The sequence below is a fragment of the Corvus hawaiiensis genome, chromosome 9, assembly GCF_020740725.1.
Source record: "Corvus hawaiiensis isolate bCorHaw1 chromosome 9, bCorHaw1.pri.cur, whole genome shotgun sequence".
Lineage (NCBI taxonomy): Eukaryota > Metazoa > Chordata > Aves > Passeriformes > Corvidae > Corvus > Corvus hawaiiensis.
Window position 1 is genome coordinate 16,096,807 of NC_063221.1, and position 22,069 is coordinate 16,118,875.

Sequence of the window (22,069 nt, forward strand, 5' to 3'; positions counted from 1 at the left end):
TGACTGGACACTTAATGTCTCAAATTTTCACTTTTGCTGTTTAAGCACCTCCTTGTCATTGCTTGCTTTGCAGCAGCACAAGTTTTTTTGTGTACAGTGAAGGAAAGAAGACACCTGAGTTGACTTGAAATAACAGCCCCTTCCTCTGGGTAACTTTCTCTGCCAGATTGTCTTTCTCACATATTTTTTCATTATTTTCCTGTGTGTTTTCTACGTATTATAACAGAGATTTATCAGAGGTACTACTTTGATCACTTTTATTTCTTTGTTTCATTTTGTTAAACTATCAAAACTGTAAGAACATAAGCCTTTTTTTACATTATGTTCTTATGCTTTCTTTTTCCCTCTTCACCCTTGATGCCCTGTGCACAAGGTTTCTACACAGGTCACATTCCTATCTATGAAATTTTCTTACTTAGGTAGTTCTTCCCTTGTGATGTTCTTTTCATGGAAGTCTAGAGTTGAAATCTGATTGTGCTAATTATTACACAATGAGTAATTATCACCTACCATTGCTTTTCATGCAGAGTTAACCAAAAGGTCAAGGTTTTCCATGTTGTTCCTATCTGAGAAAAAGAATGATGATATTTACTTGTGATGTCATCCAGTTTACATGCAAGGTACCAAGCTCTGTTCCTGTGAATACAGAGAGGAAGGAATTTTTGGTTCTAGTTTCCAACTCCTTTTAGCCACAGTCCTTGGCCCAATAAGTGCTTTCTCTGGACTGACTAGTGCACAGTACCAATATTTGTTTGATCAGTGTCTGACACTTTGGTTCTGCTGGTGGATTGCTTTTCACATATTTCTGCTGCTTCTGTCTCTTGCCCTGTCTTGCAGGTGCCCTTCCCTTTTTGCTAGCAGAAACGATGGATTTGGCTTTATGATAGACTTTAATAAGTGCATTACCAGCCCATAGCTTTATTAGGTTAGGAGAACCTTGTCCAATTCTTAACTGGAAAATTTATTTTATGCAGTAGGCTAGAAAAAGTGCCATGAAAATTATGGCAAATTACCATTACTGTAGAAACAAATCTCAGAGAAGAAGGTTACTTTTCTTACTAAAATGTTAACGCTTCTGTGGAGATGAAGCAAGCTTTTGGGGTCATTGACTGATACCCTCTGGCTTTCCCACTTTGCATTTAGTATTCCTTCTACAAAACATTTATCTTTTGAGATGTTTCCAAAACACACAGATTTACTGTCTTAAGATGTAAATCTGTGTGTTTTGGAAAATTACCTGCACTACTTACAACATATCTTACAACTGGCAAATTGTTCAAAGAAGAAAGAGAAGAAATAGAATTCTAACCTGGGCTGCAAAAGAAGAGGTAGTTCTTTTGTATTAAGACAGTAAAATCTCTGAGGGGTGGCATCACAAACTCTCCACTTCCAATTTTTTTAGTTGTTCATTCTACAGCATTCAGAAACTGTCACTCCAATGGCAGAAACTTTCAGCCATTCGAACATGCATTACAATACAACAGTCCTGAATGAATTGCTTAGTTAAGCGTAAATAGTTGTGATCAGCAAAGGGGACAGACCTTTGGTCAGTGTTATTACTCAGTGCCACAACACAGGACCTGAGGTGTACATGCTGTTGCATGGGAAGGTCAGAGTTACTGAGGCCGTAATTTAGAGGGTTTGTTGATTTCACTAACGACAGAAAAAGATAAAGGTACATCTGAAATGGAAGTACATCACAGTCTATCTGAAAACAAAACTGATGGGCCTTTCATTCAAGTTAGAAAGCATGCCAAGTTCAAGTGATTAAAAGCCTTAAGAAAACTTACTTGGGCAGCTGTCCAATATATCAATTTATCCTAATAAATTACTTTGTCACAGCAGGAGGCTAGTTTTAATTTGGAGGTACAATCCAAGTCAATTTTGCTGAAATAGAAAAGGCACAATAAGGGAAATGACTTTCCAGATGAGATGAAATTGCTGGCTCTGCTGACTCACATGAGTAATTTTGCTGGGGGCAGGATTACACCATGATATGTGGCTTGTCATATTACTGCCTGAATCCCAAGTGGAAACTGAAAAAGGAGCTTGAATTACTGTGCCTGGAATACTTACTATGATCACACAGTGATCTGGAATTACTCAGTTTTGGTGCCCTTTGTCATACACACATACATGCTTTTAAAAAAATTACAGTGATGCGAATTTGACAAAGTCATAGCTGAAGTAAGAATCTGGTATTACACATCACTTACCTTGTGTTTGGAGTATAACAAGCCAACATCAGCAGCAGCATCTTTTAATGGTTCTGGGATACTGAGACAGAGGAATGAAGTAATGAATTATCAGTATAGTAAAGCATTGTAGTGTGAACAATTGGATTTAAAAGCTACAAGGTATAAAACACCTTCCTCTGTGCATTTGCATCACGTGTGCCCCAGGATGCATGACTGCAACTGTGAGAGAGAATGCAGGAAAGCACTCTGAAAGTAAAAGTTCAGCTCAGTAGATCAGAGAGGCACGCTAGGAATCTCCCTTTATTACTAATTTCATAACTTTTTAGCAGTAATTTGATTTCATAAAAGCCTCTGAACAGGTGGTGTTCAGGAATAGAATGATACAAACCTAGGCTGGATTTAAATTGTTTATTTTTATGTGAAAACCCCTGAAATGGTATAAATTATGTGGATAATTTTGCAAGACCTTCCACATAAGGAGTCCAGAATAACTTCAGTCTTGACCTTGTTAAGTAATAACAGAAGTCTAACTGAATAAATAGAAGCGTGTCATGGCACCTTAGTGGTTCTATCCCACAAAAATCTAGTGACCTAACTAAACCTATGATGATCTCTTTTTGCAGGTCCTTAGATGTACAGGAACTGACAGTGTTTGGAATAGATAAATAGAACAGAGATCTTGTCTTTCTCTGCAATACATGCTGTCATTTATATTTTCTTCCCTTCCTTTCTCTGGAAAGGAAGGATAATCATTTCTTAGTAGAGAAAAAAATACGTGCCCAAAATCTGCCACACACTTTGCCAGTGTGTTTATAATCATATTTTGCATCTTAAAATGTGTCATTACCTGCCTTAAGGAAAAATTAATTCTGTTTCCAGAGATAAAATAAATGGTGTAAAAGTAGAAGAACAATAGGAAACTCCCTCTGCCTACAACCACATCTCATAACGATATATTTAGTGGTTTTAACAGTTTATTTTGCAATTCCGTTTTACTCTTAACCTTGATCAGGCTATGAATATATCTTGAGTCCTGACCACTAGGCTGTACCCTGCATCCAATGAACAGTGTAATTAATACTGGTTGAATGAGAGTTGTTTGAGTTTATTTGCCAAAACTACCATTAGCAGCAAGATCAGAAAGGCAATTAGTTATCTTGTGAGAGAAAGGGCATTTTTTTCTCCCTCAGCCGTAGGAACAAATTTTTCATTAAAACAAAAAGGCTAAGTGTACCGAGGTGTTAGCAAATACTTAATGGCATGTAAAAGTGTGCCATAAATAATCCCATTCAAAGGTGTAATTGCAGTATATTTGAAAGCAATGCATCTGGTATTTCTTAGCATCTTGTCATACAAGGGTAACAACATTTTCTGCTTGAATTTTCATATGGGGGCATGGAGGACAGGGGTATTGTTATTTTGGTTTGCATTTATTTGTTGGTTTGGGGGTTTTTTAGTACAAATTAAAAACAGAGTAAATGCAGCTGGCCAAGTAAGATTAAATAGCCACTGTTTATCAATGTATTTTTAAAGAGAGTGTTGCTCTGTGGAAATTCTGGGATTACTTTAATGCTTAGTGTAGAATTTCTTTTTGTTCTGGGATGATAAGTGTGATGACTTTCTAGCAGTTATTGTAGATATTTTTTAATTGTCACGTACTAATATGGAATCTTAAGTATTCACAGTTAAATATAAAATTTGTAGTCTTAAAAAATATATTCTTGGTGAAGCTGTTGAACAGTTTTAAAAACAAGTGTTAATCTCTTTGGCCATAATAGTGAAACTTGCCTGTTATGAAGTGCTTTCTGAGTTCAGTCATTTAACATTCCTAAGCAATGTTATTTGTAATTTGGTTTTGTTTTTCAGAGTCGTAGGCATTGGAAGGGAATAGATAATGAAGTATCTACCCATTTCTAACTGGCTGACCCAGCTTGGTCTTGCAGAATACTGCACACTCTTTGAACAATATGATGGTATAGAGGTGAGAGTTGTCCTTTTTCAATAAAATTCTTGAGAAAACGTTAAGTAACATCTTTAAAGCTACTAAAAACACAACCAAAATGTGTTTGTAAAAGTTCCCATTGTTTTACCCTGAGCATCTGCTGTTCAGTTAACAGCAATCTTACAAACTTTTTGTTCCTTCTTACAAACTTTTTGTTGAAGTTTGAAGAGCAGGCATATTGCATTTGTACTCTTTTGTGGGTTTCTTGGAGGATGATTCCGAATTTGGAAGAAGGATGTTGGGTCTTTGAGAAAAGAAGTGGAACACTCTGTCACTGTTGCCAAAGCTGAAAAATCCTTTCTACTGAAATGTGAATTCAACCTTAGTACCAACTTTTGCATTTGAGCAAATCTAGAAAGGAATAAATTAGAAGTAATAATTATTCAACTCCCTAATTCCATGTCATTAGTTACATACGAGTTATCATTTGAGAAGGAGTATGACATTCTCAGGCATGACTGAAGTTCTCCAACAGTGAGAACTTTTTTTTTAAAAACAGTGTTAGCTAGTGACTTAAGAAATTGAGGCTTTCAGTAATAAGAGCACTGTTCAGTCTAAAGCAAATAATGTTAGGCTTTTGGAGTGGTTTTAGTTTGAAAAAAAGACTTTAAAATTACAGCTTCAAAAACAGTGGTTCACACTAGAAACTCTGTGTCAATTGTCTTATTATTTAGACAGTGAATCTCATTTTGTGTTTTAGGGTCCAAATTGCAAATCTCCTTTAGAAAAGGCCACTTTGAGTAACATGACTTGCTAGTAACAAAATACTGTACATTCTATGTGCCTCTCTTGATCTTATTTACAGCGAAAACACAGTAAACACAGTAAAAATATAAAGAAATATATTTTGATATATTTCCTATTTGCTCTGAAAGTTTTTATCATCAAATGAAGCTTTGTACCTACTTATAAATCAACATCAAATTGAAATTCTGTACTGACTTATACATACTGCCTGGAGTTATTCAGCAACTTATTTTGAAAAAAAAATAGTAATGAGTTTTTGGAGAGAAAGTGGATTAAAAGAGAACCATTCAGGTTTGATTACCCAAATGCATCATATGGAAATTCTTGTTCTTCAAAACAGTGTCACAACTCATGTTATCTACTATTACAGTGAATATCATCTCCATTATACACAACCTTCCTTTCCAAAATCATTATTCCTATCAGTTCATGCTGAGATATGTCTTCCTATATTAGTTTAAGTGCAATTGGCATACTAGCACTTTTGGGGATTTTTTTTTTTTTTTTTTTTTAAACTCAAAGAAGTCATAGTTTTTAGAAACTCTCCAGATAACTTGACCAGATGTGTTTTGAGAAAAAATTGAGAGACAATGAATTAATGTTTTAAAAGAAAAATACCTCATTCCTTCAATGACATACCTAATCATGGCAAGAGGTCTTCATATAACATATAAATATACATACATTTGCTATTATGTAGCTTAGCTATTATGGTATGAGAAACAGGAAATGTATCTGAAAGACACTTGAATTCTCCTGTGTTAATAGTATAATTAATTATTTAATTAATAGTATAATATTTTTCTTATTCTGGCATTTGCTACAGGACTTATTCCATCTTACGGAAATTGACCTTAGAAAACTGGGAATTGAAAATCAAGGCCACCGAACACACCTCATTTCCAATATCCTGCTACTTCAGGAGGTAAAACAAAAGAGAGGTAAGATTTCAATGTTGTCTCCTAAAGACTAAGGAATGAGCTAAGGCAACCCAAGCTTCCCTGTCACAAAGGATGATAAACAAATACCCTGATTCAGCCTGGATACTGCTCTGAATGCAGGGGTACTTTACACAGACAATAAGAGGAATTGTTAAACATCAGTTTAACAAAAATTAAACATTCACATGTTGGCATGGGTTTACAAAATAACATACCCTGTATTTTTTATAAAAGTTGTCATTTAGAAAAGGCTCCACTTTCATTTCAGTTTCTAGTGCTCTCACAGTCTTCATCTTAACAAGACACAGTAATGTTAACACACCATAATTGACAGAAGTCTGTGTCACAAATATCTTCCTCATTTGGAAAGATCATATCAGAAGGTCTAAACCAAGCTAATTTGTACACATCCTACTTCATCCCTACTGAGGAGCGGAAGAGTGCTTACACAGCTCAAAAGTCCTTCTTTTCCATTAGGGACTTTGCTATGAATTAAGACTTGATCACTGCATCATTTGTTGTTTTTATCAGTCCAGTATCAAAATTCAACTCAAGTTTATGAGAGTTGGAACAAGCCCTGTAAGACATTGTAGTCTGAGTGGAAGTTATTCAACTGTGACTTGTTGTACTGGATATTTTGAGAACTGTTCACAAGATAATGAGATAAAAATATTATGCATTCTGCCCAATAATTCTTCAGATCACTGCTGAAGGCTTTTACAAATTTAATGTGAAGCACTTAGTTACTTGGTTAACAGTCCTGCTTCTACATTCTCTTGGTCAAGATAAGACTTTTGGACCATGTGTAGAAATTGAATATTCATAAAATATGTTTATCTACTGAAGTTTTCAGAAGGAACTAGAACTGATTGTGTACAAGTAGGTCAGTGTATTTCCTCAATGTTTTCTGATGAGTTCAATATTGGTTTAACAATTACACAACTTCTACGGCTCATAGGTTGGATGGTGGATGTAAATACGGCATTTTTGTAACTGCTATTGTGAACAGATTAGGAAATTATTTCAGTTGATGATTGCAATGAAACTGGATGTGTTTCAATTGATATTTGTTTTTGCATGCATCAGGACTGTATTTCATAATCGTTTCAGGTATTGGAGTGCAGAATGTATTACAATTGACAATGTAGCACTGTTTCTCAGAGGAAAGGACTGTTCAAACTGTCATTCATGTGGTAAATTGATTTGTAGATAGTTATGCAACATTTCAATCAACTCACCAGAATGTTCCAACTCATGATTGCTCTGCTTCAAATATGTTGAGCTACATCAAATCTTGATGTATTGCTGATGGCTTCAGTGAATATGAATTTTTTCACACAGATTATGCAAAGTGACAGCATGATGCCATTTGAGTTTTGTTTTTTTCTTTTTGGCAGTTAATGGCTAGAACTCTTTAAGCTAAATTCTAGTAAAATTAGTGTTGGCTCATATTCATATTTTTATGGGCATTTATCTTGAGCAATGTTTCCATTCACTGTTGGGTTTTGGCTAATGATAATTAACTGTATAATTGAATGACATGCTTGAAAAAAATACAGACACATTGATCTCCAAGTTCTGTTTACACCAGAAAATTGCATCCTGAATAGCTTTGGTATTAAGGATTTATTAAGGATTTCTGGGAAGGTTGAAAACAGATCGGTTCAGTCAGTCATACACGAGAGTGCTGACTGGTTTGTTTTCACAGTAGGGACTAATGGTTGTTATCCCATCTCCAGCCTATTATGACATGGTTTTGTTTTGTGTCTGTCTTTGACAGAAGGCTGTGTCTGGGAGCAAAGTGCCTACTCAGTTACACTGAAATGCTTGTTTTCCAGCACTGAACTTCACTGTAGTTAGACATTAGAGAAAATGTTTAAAATTTTCTATTCTATTAAATAAATGCTAATGTCCTACTAATGTACTTACTGGCAAAGAGCAAAAGCTATCTTATTATGTTTGCTGTTATTTTGAGCTTTAAACAACAACATTTTATTTGGTGCTTGTTCAGCAGTTTCCAGAGAGTGCTTCAAGTGATAAGTCACTTTAATAAGTAAGCATTTGCACGGGGTTAAAAGTGAAATTAAATTTTGGGTATTTTTGTGAAAACATTTTCTGTTTTCTAAAATGTTATCTTGGCTCTGAAACTACTCTGAACAGGACATGTTTCAGTACACTAAGATTTGGGTTCATCCTGTCTAGCTCCAGCTACTTGGGCTGTATTTCCACAGTAATTAATACCAAGACCTGTGGATTGACATAATCTATTCATTGCCATAATGTCCAACAACACATGAGAGCTGGATGAAACATGTGCACATGATCACATATCTGTTGAATCAGGCAGAGTACACAATACGAAGTTCACTTGCTTGATGCTTTTATGCCATCTTTATGGCAGCCAGTGATAGGGAAGTGACTAGGATAACTGATTTGTGAGCAGCATTAGGTAATCAGTAGGAAAATAAACATTCAAAATTGTTAAACCACTTCAAGCCGGCAGAATGAATTTAATAGTGGATCAGTGATTTGAATAATGGGGCTCTGATATTTTTGGTCTGTATCAGAAAACTTAAAGGCTGCTGTGCTGTTGACTCTTGACCTTAATTGAAGCTGAGTTTCCAAAATCCCAGCCTAAGCAGTCTGTGTCCTTTTCATCTTTCCTTAGCTGCTTTTTCCCATCTCTCTATCATTCCTTTAGTTGTCTGTAAAACTATCCTGCAGCTGCATGGAGAACCCATTGGGAAATATGTCTAGCTGAAAAACCACCTTTTTTTCCTCTCCTCTCCATCCGCATCAAGTCCCCAAGCCAATTCCCTGTTCAGCTGCGCAAACGCTCGTATGAGCCTGAATGGCCACGGAAGAGACAGCAGAGCTGAGCCCTGCTGGCTGAAACAGCTCTGCTGCCCAAACTGAAATCACAGTGTTAAGTGGGAGGCAAGTCATTCTCTGCTCCCTCTGCTATTGGAGAGAGACAGATGAATTCAGCAGATAATTCAGTTCACTACCTTTTGTAGGTGTCTGTATTTTTTGTTGATTGTAGAGATATGCCAGGATGGCTCTTCCTGACAGATCTCTTAGCAAACGCTGACAGCTGATGGAATTAATTTAGGCCTAAAAGCTAAAACTGTGGTTGTTCTGGAATATTTAATCTCTTCTTCTGAGTGCAGCCTTACAAATTTCAAGAAAGCATTTGTTTCTTTTTCTCTAAATATTGATGATCTCCAGTATTTTCTTAGGATTTATCACTACCTTTCATTTCCTTGCAAATCAAAGTATGCAAGTGGAAAAGTGTTTCCAGTTTCTGAAGATTTTCTTCCTAAGTGCAAAATCGTTACCAGTTCTAAATATACTTCCTACCCTGTTTCATGAACAGAGGACTCTGTGGCCATGTACAGAATCAGACTAATAGTTTCTCCAGGATCAGCTACTGGCAAAGTAGATGTCGCGTGAAAACATGAAAGAGCACAGCAATCGATAGTGATGCTTTCTTAGAATACTTTCTCAGTCTCTAAGCATTTAATCTAACAAAACGCTTCAAAGGTATGAATGGGAAGAGACATAAATACTCATTCCATGATCTTTTTGGCTATATCTTGACTTAGCTTTTGATGTGCGCTGTAGCGTGTTCTGGATCTTGATGTCCTGCCATCTACACCAGTATCCATTCATGTACTCATCACATGCTGTGACTCCTTTGAGATGTACCTCCTGTTTTCTGTTCCAGGGAAATTGTAGAGTTAAGTGGTGAGGCCTGGAACGTGCCTGGGCTTGTCACAGTGTGAAATCAAGATGCATCCAAAATTCGGGTACTAGCACCTCTAAGAAAAGCAAAAAATATGGGCTATGCTCATAGGAATGTTCTCAGTGGCTAGCTAGCACCTGTTTAAAATATTTGTTTGGCATCTTAGAAAAGCCAGGAAATTACATATCCTCTTCTAGAAGAGGCTTCGTGTGGTATGACAAAAAGTGGTGACAAATTAGGTGTAATCTGACTCTTGTATTACTCAGAAAGGTCTTCCTTCCCTGAGCATGAGACATTGCACTCTGTCCTGCACCAATCAGCAGTTCAGACACATCCTGAAAGCCACAGCCCAGGACTTGTAGAGTAGTGCTTCTGGAAGGAACTGGGGTTTTCGTAGTATCCTCTAAAGCAGGGTTTATGCTATGTGGGATTGGACCAGAGTGTTAATTAATCATATTGTTTTATGTTTGTTGTATTTAGTCTCATTTACCACAGTGTGCTACAGTCTGTAGGAGTGTGAGTCTATTATGATTTTTTATGACCTATAGTAAAAGAATAAATCATGCTTCAGATGTGTTGAGGAATCCCACTATGATGTGACCAGCTCCTTCAGTCCAGTAGAAATGGTACCTATAGAGAGGGAAATGTAAACACATAAATGAAAATGTCTATTCTGATACAATTAAAAAAAGGCCTTGGGTATTTCCAGACATGGAAGATTTTTTTTTTTTTTCCCCTTTAGGGACATGAATTTAAATACAGCATTATATTTGAAAACTTTGTATCATTTAACTGTTAAACTATTTGTATACATTTGCATGTATTCGTGATGTATGTTTCTATATATCACTGGTAGAGTGATGAGTGGAAAGAAATATAGAAGCAATGTGATAAGTTTTTTTTTTAAGGAGGTGTTCTAAGAGCTAGAACTTTGTTAACTTCTTTTACTGAGATGAATTCAGAATAATAGCATTTTATAGCCTAATGTGATTTCATTAACATATTGCAGTGTTTTTCTCCGAGAGGCAAAAAGTATAAAGAATATTTCCTTTTTGTCTTGTACAGGCTTTCTTATCTAGCCTTACTGGATTTAAATAAAATATATGCATTGACATAATTTATTGGGGGTAAACATACAGTAATATGCAAAACCTGAATTAGATTGAATGCAATTAATATTCCATAACTTCCTGCTTTTAGATTTTGCATCTAAATTCTTAGATAACTGTTTCTGCCTATGTTGTATTTCTTGCCATGCTGCAGTAGTATGAAGTCAAATATGAAGTGATTTCTTGTTATAATATGGAAGACCTAAGTTGTGTGGTATTAAGAAGGAAGCTGAGCAATCACTACAGAGCCTGACTTGCGCTTGGGGACAATATAAATAGAGAAGTCCATCTCCAAAGAAGGTGTAAAATAACTGAGGGAGTCTCTCCTGTGTTTTTATTAGATGACCATTATAATTAGCATAAAACCATGACTGGTTTGGCATAGTCAACCCCAAATATCTTGCCTTTGTCACTCTCAGATAAAGTCCTTCTACACATCCTGGTGCTTTTGCTCTTTGAAACATTACAAATGCAGCCATAGTGCTTTCAGCAGTGGTATGTAGTGTCAACCTGTCAGATTCCAACCTCATGCTAAAGTATGCTGGTAGCTTTGCCAACAGAGGGGAGAGGAAGCTGCTTTGAACATTTTGATCTGTGTAATAGAGGTGGCATTGCAACCTGTGTGGTCTATTTTGCTCTCACTGAGAGACACAAGGATTTGGAGTTTTTTGCTTTCTCTGTTTGAGAAGGTCAGAAATGTAAATGCTGTTACAGAGTTGTTAACAAACATCTCTGACAGTACCATTTCATCTACTGAAAGTTCCAAATTTGTTTACCGGTGCTTTCTGGCCTTTTGTTTATCCTTACCTCTACATCTAAATTAAAAACATCTGTCACAGGTAAAGAGAGGCTGGTAATTCTCCTGTATTTGAGACTTTTAACAGAAACATGGAGAAACTGAAACTTGCAAGGAAGTCTTAGATCCCCAGTAACAGTTGTAGCACTGCTAAAAGCAAAGAGAGGAAAACAGACCCTCTAGTAAAAAGGGACCCATAAGACATCTTCCAGCTTCTTTCCAGTTTAAAGTATCATTTACCAAAACTAGTCATCAAATGAAAACTGGATTTAGTGCCATTCTACCAGTGTATTTCAAACTTTTGAAACAGGTCTGTCTAATCAATGCCAACACAAACGGCTTCACGTGGTTTTCAATACCAAATTGAAAGAGGAGGGAAAGGGACACAACATATTGTCACAGAATCAGTGTGATTTATTTTTAATTACTAATTATTTTTTGTTCAAGATGATGGTTTTACTGGTTTATATCTGACAATGACTGAGTTTATATAACTCCTCAAACACTCTTGCTGTACTACAACATTGTTTGCAGAATGATCAGCTGTGGGACATGTCTGTTTGCAAGCTTTTCTGAGGCTGGGGATTGTGAGGTTTCTGAACACTGACTCATAACAGATAACTCTTTGGGAGTTTGTGAAATACCTTGTGTCTCCAGACCTAAGACAGGTCAAATAACAAGAGATGATGTTGGTAGTTTTATTTTGGAGGTCTGGATAGGTGCTGACTAAACTTGCCTGTTTCAGTTGGCAGCCAGGGAGGACATTAGAAAGCACAGATAAAATAAATATTGTCAGATTCCAAGTGCTGGAGCATTTTTCAGTTGATACTGTCATTCTTATTTGCCCTGATATCTTTGATTAACTTGAAAATTACTAGCAAATAAACTTGATTTCCTAGCCAACAGCTATGATCATTATTTTTTCTATGTGGCATCTGTGGGAGTTGAGACTCAAGTGTAGCATTTTGTTTGTTTGGGTCCTTTTTCTTCTAAGACAAGTATGTAGTAGCAAATTGCTTTGACTTTTGTTTATCGGGGAATCTACAACAACTGCTGTGTGAGCAATCCACATATGCCATGTCCTCATCATGTGTAGTTACTTCTGCATTTTATCACTGCAGCTGCAGAACAGTGCTTTTGGAGTAAATGTGTTTTCTCCTGGTTGTTTGAGGAAGACTGGAATTCTGACATTTAAGGACAAATTGAAAATTTCCCATGAATCCACTTGTTTTGTCCCATTGTTTTCTTTGTTTTTGAAAGCCAAGCACATTTGAAAATGCTCTCAAGAACTGGCAAGTACACAACTCTTGGCATAATTAAGGCATGCAAGCTATAGCAGCACAGGTCTTGGGACCTGTGCCCCAGTTGTGTTCCTCCTCACTTATCTGTTCAGCTAGCTGCTTTTCTGGGTGTCTTTGCAGGTGAAAAGATGCACCTGTACATACTCCCCCCCTTCAGAATGCAGAAGTCAAGGATGGCTATGGAAGGCCACAGCAGTGTGTGATGTGTGCTGTGCTTCTTTCAGGACACTGGTGCTTCCAGACTTCATCCTACAGCTCAGTAAGCTCATTTCCAAAGTAGATAGAAAGTATGAAAGGAAGTTTTGCAATGAGGAATCTAATCTACCTTAATGCGGAGTAACTCACAACCAATGGAGCTACTGTAGGCAGTCCTGTGAATTTTTCCTTCTTGCATCTTGTAGGCACATTCTCTGTTACCGCTTTGCATCAAGTATGTGCAAGGATGGGTTGTGCAAATAGTCAAACATGAAGACAAAGACCAGTTTTCAATTTCATCTGAAGACAAAATAAAACTTTAGGAAAAGAATGTAATGACTCATACAAGAGTAATCACAGTTTAGGCAGGGCTGCCCAGCTACAGTCCCATTACTTAGCACGTAGGCATGCTACTAAGGAAATTACTGCCCTTTTTCTGGTTCTTAGTCATAAAAAAAATGACAAGCATGACACTACTTCCTATGTAACTACAGTGCCTAAAAATTTCCAAAGTTACTAGAATCAGCCAATAGAGACCATCTTATGTGCTAACAGATCAGAGTTTTTGGCATGGTTTTAAATGTCTTTTACCTGTACTGTGGAACATGTGGTTTAGATAGAGAAGCAAGACATTTTCCTTTATGCAATGAGGAAAATAATAGTTTGCACTTCTGTAGCATCTTCCACTCGATAAGCTGATAGAGTACTATACAGTCTTCTCTGTGAAAAATAACTACCACAGTGATGTATGTTACAAAAATGTTAGTATATGTCATACAGGAAATAGGTGGGTCAGAATATTAGAACTGAATGTGGAATCCAGGTATGTCAACTCCTCTTTCTGTATTCTCACCCTAATGCCATTTTTCTTGCACTGGACATATTGGTGAGGCATTTTGGTGTCCAACATGAGATCACAGTCTGGTGTTCTTAGGTTCCTTTCCCTTCCCCCTGCTCCTTCCCTCCCTCTCCCAAGTATATTTTGAAGAAAGATTAAGAGTGAAATATCCTATGGGAAATCTCCACAGATTGTTACTCGTGGCAGTGAAGTTCTGGAATCTGTCACTGTGCCTGAAATATTTCTGGTGCCTCTCTATCCTCAATACTTTTCACAACTGGCAAGACAAACACAGAGTGCCATCAGCTTGTCAAGATTTGGTAGCTTTCTTAGTTTATCAGTAGCTCACTTCAAATGAAGGTCCAGTGTTTTTTTCTGGTTTTAATTGCTTCATTAAAAAAAAAAAAAAAAGTTGCTGTGAGATATTTCAGATCTCTCAGATTGCAAAATTCAGTGTAATGGACAATGTGTAAGATGAGGTAGATGTCCTAATTCTACCCAGTACCCAGAGATGTGACTGTGGTAAATCATCCCGTGGAATTTTAATCCTGCTGCTGTCACTATTGGATGTTTAACTTGCTTAGTGTGAGAACACCATCACAGTTTCATTTATTTTTGATTATTGGCTTGATAATATACAGAGGTCCTGGAAGATACATAACGTGATCTTTAATTGCATTTGTCATTGAGCTATCTTAGGACCACAACTTCCGCAACATCATGAAGTCAGACTCTGAAGTAGATACATCAGAAGCAATTTATTAAAGCTAGTCCTGGTAAAAATGGAGGAAGATAATGAAAGGATTGAACTTTAGAGTGAAATGAAAATAGTGCATGAAGAGGATCTCCCAAAAGAGAACCACCATACAACTAGTAGGGATCAAATACTTGATGTCAAAATCAATTAAATATTTGGTTAGGCAGAAAATAATTTGCCTCTGGAAAGCTAATGCAAATGGGATAGCTGTGAATACGTTTGAAAAATGTTGACTTATGAGTTCTGATACGATGGGAATTGAAATTGCTTTGAACAACTGGAATAACTGTGGTAAAACCAGAGAAATGTTGGCCAGGCAGCCTGAAAGACTGAGCCAATGGGCAAGAGACAAACACGGCGTTAAAAAAAAAAAAAAAACACAAACAAAACCTGATCTAGACAGTGCTTTAAAAGTCAACTGAGTGTGCCTTGATTTGTATTAAAGCAAAAGCTCTGTGGCTGAGTCAATGGTACAGCTGAAGGTGCTTGAGGTAATTAGTTGAAAACGAAGGTTTTATCTATAATTATCTCATTTTTTTGAAGGTATACTTTACAAAAGGAGGATAAGTGGATAAGTGACCATCTGTTCTGTCAGTAGCTGCCGAATCTGTACAGCTATTTGACCCTTTGTTGTAGAAAATGCGTTTTATTCCACCAACCTGTTGCACAAATAACTTCACGCGACTTGGTAGGATGAGGGGGGCGTCTTCCAACACAAGTAAATTGTGTGTGCAAAGTGCGTAATAGGCTCTGAATCGTCTGTGAACAGGCTGGATTTAGCAAACTGTTAATTTTTGCTGTAGTGCTAATTTGAGAGACGAAATTATGGAGCCTAAATTGTTAAATCGATGGAAAAGGGCATCGGGAGGTCACGGCCTGCCGGGGTCTGGCGCGCCGGGGGCTCGGCGAGACTCAGCCTGAGCGGCCCGGAGGGTGTGGCCGCGAGCCCTAACCCAGCCCGGGGCGCTGCGCAGCGGCCGGAGCCGCCTCCCGCCCCAGGTGAGGGGCGGCCGGGAGGGGCTCGTGTGGCAGGCGGGAGAGGCACGGAACTGCGGCCGGGCTGTGGCGGACCGGACAGCGAGCGATAAAGCGCTCGTAGAAGGCTCCGGTTGAGTCACCCTTAAGTTATCGCGAACTGCGCTTCTTTGGGGCGGGCTGGTGCTGGCTACGCGCCGGCTCCTACCGCGGCACGGCCAGACCTTGGGCTCTCCCGAGAGCGTCCCCGTTCATTTTCTGGCAGCGCTCCGCACCGTTGTTGTTGTGGGACCGGCCTCCGGCCACCCCTCCCGGCTGCCCGCTCCGGCTCCGCGGCCCCGAGGGAGGGACGCGGGCCGGACACGCTGCCAGGAGATCGCCAGGACAGACGCTCCAGCCGATCCGCAGAAAGCCTGGAGAGAAGCAGCAGTGATCAGACCCGGTAACTGCGGGGACAGCGTTGACCTCTCGGGCAGAGAATGAAGGGCTGGTTTTGTGTGTGAGTGTGTGCGAGTGTCCCTGTGTCCCCACAGCGCTGTCGGGGCAGGGGGGAGCGCTGCCCCTGCCCGGGATGGCTTGCGGGCTGCTAGAAATGCCGTAGCTGTGACTGTGACGACTGAGACGTTGGCTCCAGTGCTTAGGTTTTATGGGAATTGAATCCATGGAAATCTGTTAAATAAGTGTAAAACCCTGGTGCGTACTCGAGATGCCGAGATACTTCCCTGAGTAGAGAGAAAAGAAACGCTGTTTTCTGTCCTTTTTTTTTTTTTCTTTGCCTTTTGAAGAGGAGCGAAGCACTTCTTTCTGTCCGAATTTGTGGTTTCTGTAAGTTGGTTGCTAGTTCGAAATAGTAATGCTGAAAGGGTTTTTCAGTTAGTGTGTTGTTCTTTTCTTTCTTTTTTCTTTTTTTTTTTTCTTTTGTAACATCGTGGGAACAGAGGAGGTCAAAATAAATTGCTTCCTTTACCAGAAAAGGAACAAAAGCTTGTATTTTGAAGAATTGGCTAACAAACACTTAGATTTGACTGTAACCTTGATAAAGTTCTCTGTTTCTGCTAGCAAAATGGGTAGAGAAGTTTATTTCAAGTCAAGGCTTCATACTGTTCAGGATTACTGAGCTAACTGATTGGGCACTTACATTTAAGAGATAATTTCATGGCCAAATGAAGAAAGCTGTACTTATTATTGAATCATCCTCAATGATCCCTTTTTCTTGGCATTTTTTATAGATATGAAGGCATTCTACATGTGAAAATTCATAAAGAGAAGTATGGGGTTTATCTGTTTCTCTCATCATGAGAAAAAGACATTTCAAAGATAATTTATCCTGGCCTGTGTGTATTCTGTTGTGTGAGAATAATAGTTAAAAATATCTTTTTTAATAAGCTGACTGATTACAGTGCAAGGATGTATAGGAGGAGACTGGAAATTGTATGACATACATAAAGAGAGAGAAGGAGAGCATGGACACTGTGATAGCACTTCAAGACCCTTTGGAAGCACTGACCTGACTAATCTTGTGGGGATGTTTGATGTTTGACAGACTCATGTTTTTTTCTGATAGTAGCTTAAAGCCTTTGAACTACTGCATATGCTTTCTCAATCTATGTCTCTGTATCATAACAGGCTGTAGGTTCTTGAACCTTAATCTTCTCAAAGTCCTGTGACATGTTTGCTATAGAAGCTACTGCATCAGTTTCTCTTTTTCATAACAAAAGTAGAAAATACAGGTTGCAGAAAGCTGCTTCTCAGCCATTTGGGGGAGCAGAAATCCTTTCTTTTTTGTTACAATAATGAGGAATACTACACTGCTTCTAGGGGGACAACATGAAATCCACCTTGAATTTATAATGGCTACAGTTTTGATTGTTTTTTCCTATGATATGTTAACTTCAGAGGCTTTTAAGTTATGCTTTTTCTGTTTCCCTTATTCTCTTACTTCACACAGAAAAAAAAAAAATCTGGGGAAATTCATCTGCCTTTTTGTCCTGACCTTGACTTTCTTCACCATTAAGCATGTTCACTTTCATTTTTTTTCTGTATGCATCTGCAAAGTGCATGCAAATACACCAAATAACTTAGCAGGGAGAAGAGAGTAATGGGTCTTCCAGTTGCTGAAATTTATTATTGCTGATTTCAAGGTGGGGAGGGGAGATGAGTGGGAGGAATTTGTGAGGAGATTTGATGTGGCAAAAGTAAGTAGAGTTTTCACAAAAGTTGATTCCGTCTTTTAAATACTTGCTAACAGTCAGCTGAGTATCTTAAACCATGTTCAAGCCCTCTTAGCCTCATAGCCTATATAATGGTAAAGATTGGTGATATGATAACTCCAGGTATAAATTCTAGAGATTTAGATCTAAGAAAGAGAATCACCCAAATAGCAGATCAATAAGGGTTTGAGAGAAATGTGGGTCTTATAATGTCCAAAACTGATTTAGATATAACTCTGAGTTTTGAAATAGCTTGAGAGTTTGATTTGGAACTCTGAAATTGCTTTTCTCTTTCCTTTTATGAGGTCTCTATTAGCATGAGCATATACAGCCTTGGATTGTTTGCTATGCCCTTCATGCATCTCTGAGGCTGAACTGAAGATTTCCCTTTCCCTCACTTCTCTTCCTCCAGTATATTGAAACAGCAAAGTAGAAGACCCTGCCATTGGTTGTGTTATGTTGTAGTATGGAAGGGGCACTTAATCCTATATCTGTGTCATTTTGAATGAACCATCAGAACACTTCCTCAGGCTGTGGGAACATCAGAAAGCTTTCATGAGGACAAGCTGAGCCAGAAAATTTGGATTTGAATCCCAAAGATGGCACAAGCAGAAGGATATTTAGTATGTTGTTTTAGGGAGGTGAAAGTTATTTGTTTCATTGTTCATGGTTCTTTCTTGTTTTGAGCAATGATGTGAAGAGATGCACACCCCACCTGTTTGGAATTGCCCACCACATACATATTTTATTCTATGTCCAATCTCATACTGTTATTCTAAATGCCATGTTGATTTTAGAGCCCTCTTCATTTGTATTTGCTCACCCTCATTCATAACAAAAACCTAGAATATGTCAGAAGTTACCTGGAAACCTTCATGCTTTCTAGTTCTCTGAATTCACAATGTGACTCCTGACAATTCTGTTCCCATATATTCTTCCAAATTACAAACTGCAGAAAGAAAAGTGCCACTCTATGTATAAATACAAATTCATTTGCCATTTTTAACATTATATTGGCATGAGTCCATCTTGTTTGCACCTGGTTAGGGGAAATTTGTATGATTTCCAAAGTGCTCTGTTTTGTTAGGTGCTGCATTTTGACAAATAGGAATGTGTACAATTAAATTGCAGTTCCTTTTGAGCCATTGTTCTGTTACAATTTCTACCATTTCTATTGTTGATTGCATGATGGCAAATGTTCAAAGCACACTGTCTCTTAGGGAGTAAAATTTTCAGGGTTTCTGTATCTAGTAAAGTCAAACATTCTTTGAATCATATACTAAAGTATTTGAGACATTCCAGAGTCTGCAGCTGAAGAGGCTCCCACTTTCCAGTGTTTATATTCAATACAAGAAAACAGTATGGATAGTTTGGCAGGACTTTTGTTACTGATCTGATTGTTGTAGTTCTCTGTTTACACTTACGTATGGTGGAAGCTAGCAGACCTGTTGTTCTCACTTTTGTTTGGGTTTTTTCGTTTGGTTTGGGTTTTTTATTTGTTTGGGTTTTGTTTTGTGGGGTTTTTTGTTTGTTTGGGATTTTTTGAGGGTTTTTTTTAAGAGGTTTTGCAGGGAGGATTGTTGGAAATATTATCAAAGCTTCTGCACACATACTTGTGGCTAAGTGTATTGCAAGTTCTTGAGTGCAGGTATTTTTGTACTAACTGTGGAACTCTCCCTTGATTCCTCAAAACAAAACTCAGGTATGAATTTGAGGATTGTGGGTTGAATTTGTAAGTCACGTGAGTACTACTTAAAAGAAGCAATGATTAGGACAACTCTGGGAGCTTGGTTTTGATTCTTAAGGGCTTCTTAGAAGTAGCGGTGAAATGGAAAATGCTGTGCATCAGGGGGTCGTTAATTTGTTGAAAACTCTCAGACTGTTGGATTGAAAACTACTGGGCTGCTGTAAGAATTATCTTGTGGTTGGGTTAGGAGAGTGAATTCTCAGCTTTCTTTGTGGATCCTCAGACATGAAGTGGTTGACAGTTTAATGTCACAGTAAGCCTATTGTGGACTCATCAGCTATTAAACCAAAGCTTTCAATGATTACGTTTGTAACAGCTTGGGTTTGATACCTGCTTGCACGTAATGTCGTAATTTCAGCACAGCAGTGGTAACCTTGCGGGAAAGGCTAAGAGAAAATTTCTCACTGGATAACCTGAACTAAAACAGTTGGAATTCAGAGGTTTGGGGGTGGTTTTTATATAAACCAATAAGAAAGTACAATAATTAAGCACAGACTCTCAGCAGCCCCTGAAAGGAGAACAAGATTTGTACAATATGAGCCAGCTAGCTTCCACTTTTTCAGATTCCATAAACGATGTTTCTTGCTTTTCTACAATGAATACACAAAGTTGAGTTTCAAATGATTGTATGAACTATAAGAAGTCTCTTTTTCCCTCTATTGTTGGAAATAATTTGTATCATTCTGTTCTAATAACAAAGCTGAATTTACAAGAAACAAGCTCAGTCAGTTTGTTTTAGCTAGAGGAGGTTTCAGCTTTGTGGTAAGCATTTGCATTTTAGATCTTCCTATCTGTGGACCAGTTCTTTTGCTTAGAACAATTATAATGCAAAGCTGACTTTACAGCAATTATTGTGAAATAATTATGTGATTTTTAGTACTAGCTGAAACTAGCAGAAACTGTGTCCTTCAACCACATCATAAATGGAGAGATGATTTACTACTTCATATCAAGGGCCTATGTGATAATTTATGGCAGATTTTTTGTGAGAGTGTATTTTGGTTTCTTTAGGATTTTGTATTTTATTTGGATCCACGTGACTAAAAATGTCAGTTCTTTGCTAACACCTCAAATCTTTTCTACTCTTTTCATCAAGAGATGTGACCAGAGTCAGCCGGGTTCTCCCTGGGCAGAAGTGCTATTTCCAGAGACTTTTCTGCTATAGTACATAGTACCTGTGCTCTGACAGAGGGTTGGCAAATGGAAGAATAAAAAAGAAAAAATTAATTACTGAGTATTTATTGTAGGACTTTCAATAAGGGAGAATTGGAAAGAGATTTGTTGTTGAAGTCTGAAAACCTTATCCAGCTGGCGAATATCTGCAGTGCAGCTGGCAGGAAAAAGCAGAATTTTTACATACTTTGAGATCAGCTTTAGCATTACTGTAAAACTAAGCCTGTTATGATAACCTCTGAGTAGAAGTAACAGTAGCTTCAGTGCAGAAACATTTTGATGGTAGCTGTGATGCTAAGGCTGGAGAAGGGAGTGGGTGGACTATAGAGGCACCTCTGTTTTCCTTGCAACACCTGTGCATTCCCCAAACCAGGAGGAATTCTTACGTAGCTGTAAGCAGCTGACTTCCAGGCTCCTGGGCCTTCAGGGTGCTCATCTTATTTTTCAGCATGAAACTTGACCGCGGTCAGAACAGATTCCCTCTGTCCATAACTGTTATTTCCAAAAGTGCTTCTGCTTTCTGATTTCATATCAATCTCTGCAGCATCTGTGGCTGTTCCAGTTTCTGTGGGAAGCACCTGGTTGACTAACACCTAGGTTAAATAATACAGGACTGGTTGCACTTTAGGTCAGGTGGTCTGTTCTGTTAGGCTTTTGCAGGCTAATATAACTGCATAGGATAAGGCAGCCTGTCTTCTGTAATACAAAACTATAAACTGAGCACAGGGCAGCATTTTTTGAGGAACAGAACAGTAATTTGTTAATGAGCCTGAAGTGTTTGTCTCACAAAGCTTTTTGCTCACAATAACAGAAAAACCTGTACTGTATGGCAGACTGTAATTGAGTGTACCAGAGACTGACAGCTATGCAAATCTCTCTGTCAACAACGATTTGAGCCAGCAGGCTGGGCATGCTGAAGAAGAGAATTCCAGTAATCTGCTCCTGCCCTTATCTCTTGGGTAGAGCCGTTTAGTTTACAGCCTGTTAGAAATATGTGACCAGTTATCTGCTAGATTTATTACTTGAGCAAGACTCCTTAGCAACAGTTTTTTCCTCACAGTGTGCCAGCTTCTGGGTTTAAAAACATATTCTTTCAAACCAAGCTGTAGTGTCCTTTATTTTTTGACAAAATGTTCTTAAAACTTTACTTGTTGTCAGTGATTCAAAGTTGATGTCTGAGTCTTCAGAGGATGTTAAAAAGCAAAAAAGAGGAACTCTGTGGATAAAAATGGAGAATTGTTCAGGGCCTGCTCTTGCACGTTTGTCCAGACTTGTTTTTTGTAGTGACTTTTAACATGTATAAAGTTATACATGTGTGCTTGATGTGCAGTTGAG

General features: G+C 38.1%; 1 protein-coding gene across 9 annotated transcripts in view; it reads left to right on the top strand.

Annotated features, from left to right (window-relative positions):
• Positions 1–22,069, top strand: part of BCAR3 (BCAR3 adaptor protein, NSP family member) — a 93,921-nt gene that overhangs the window by 21,251 nt on the left and 50,601 nt on the right. For 5 of the 9 annotated variants that reach the window (XM_048313013.1, XM_048313014.1, XM_048313011.1 and 2 more), the window contains 2 exons: positions 4,065–4,179; positions 5,774–5,888. In XM_048313013.1, coding sequence (XP_048168970.1) covers positions 4,093–4,179; positions 5,774–5,888 — 202 coding nt within the window. In that variant the 5' untranslated portion in view covers positions 4,065–4,092. Of the gene's footprint in view, positions 1–4,064; positions 4,180–5,773; positions 5,889–15,762; positions 16,104–16,243; positions 16,298–16,335; positions 16,430–22,069 lie in introns of those variants that run through there. The other 4 variants (XM_048313020.1, XM_048313016.1, XM_048313018.1 and 1 more) reach the window with 4 other exon arrangements.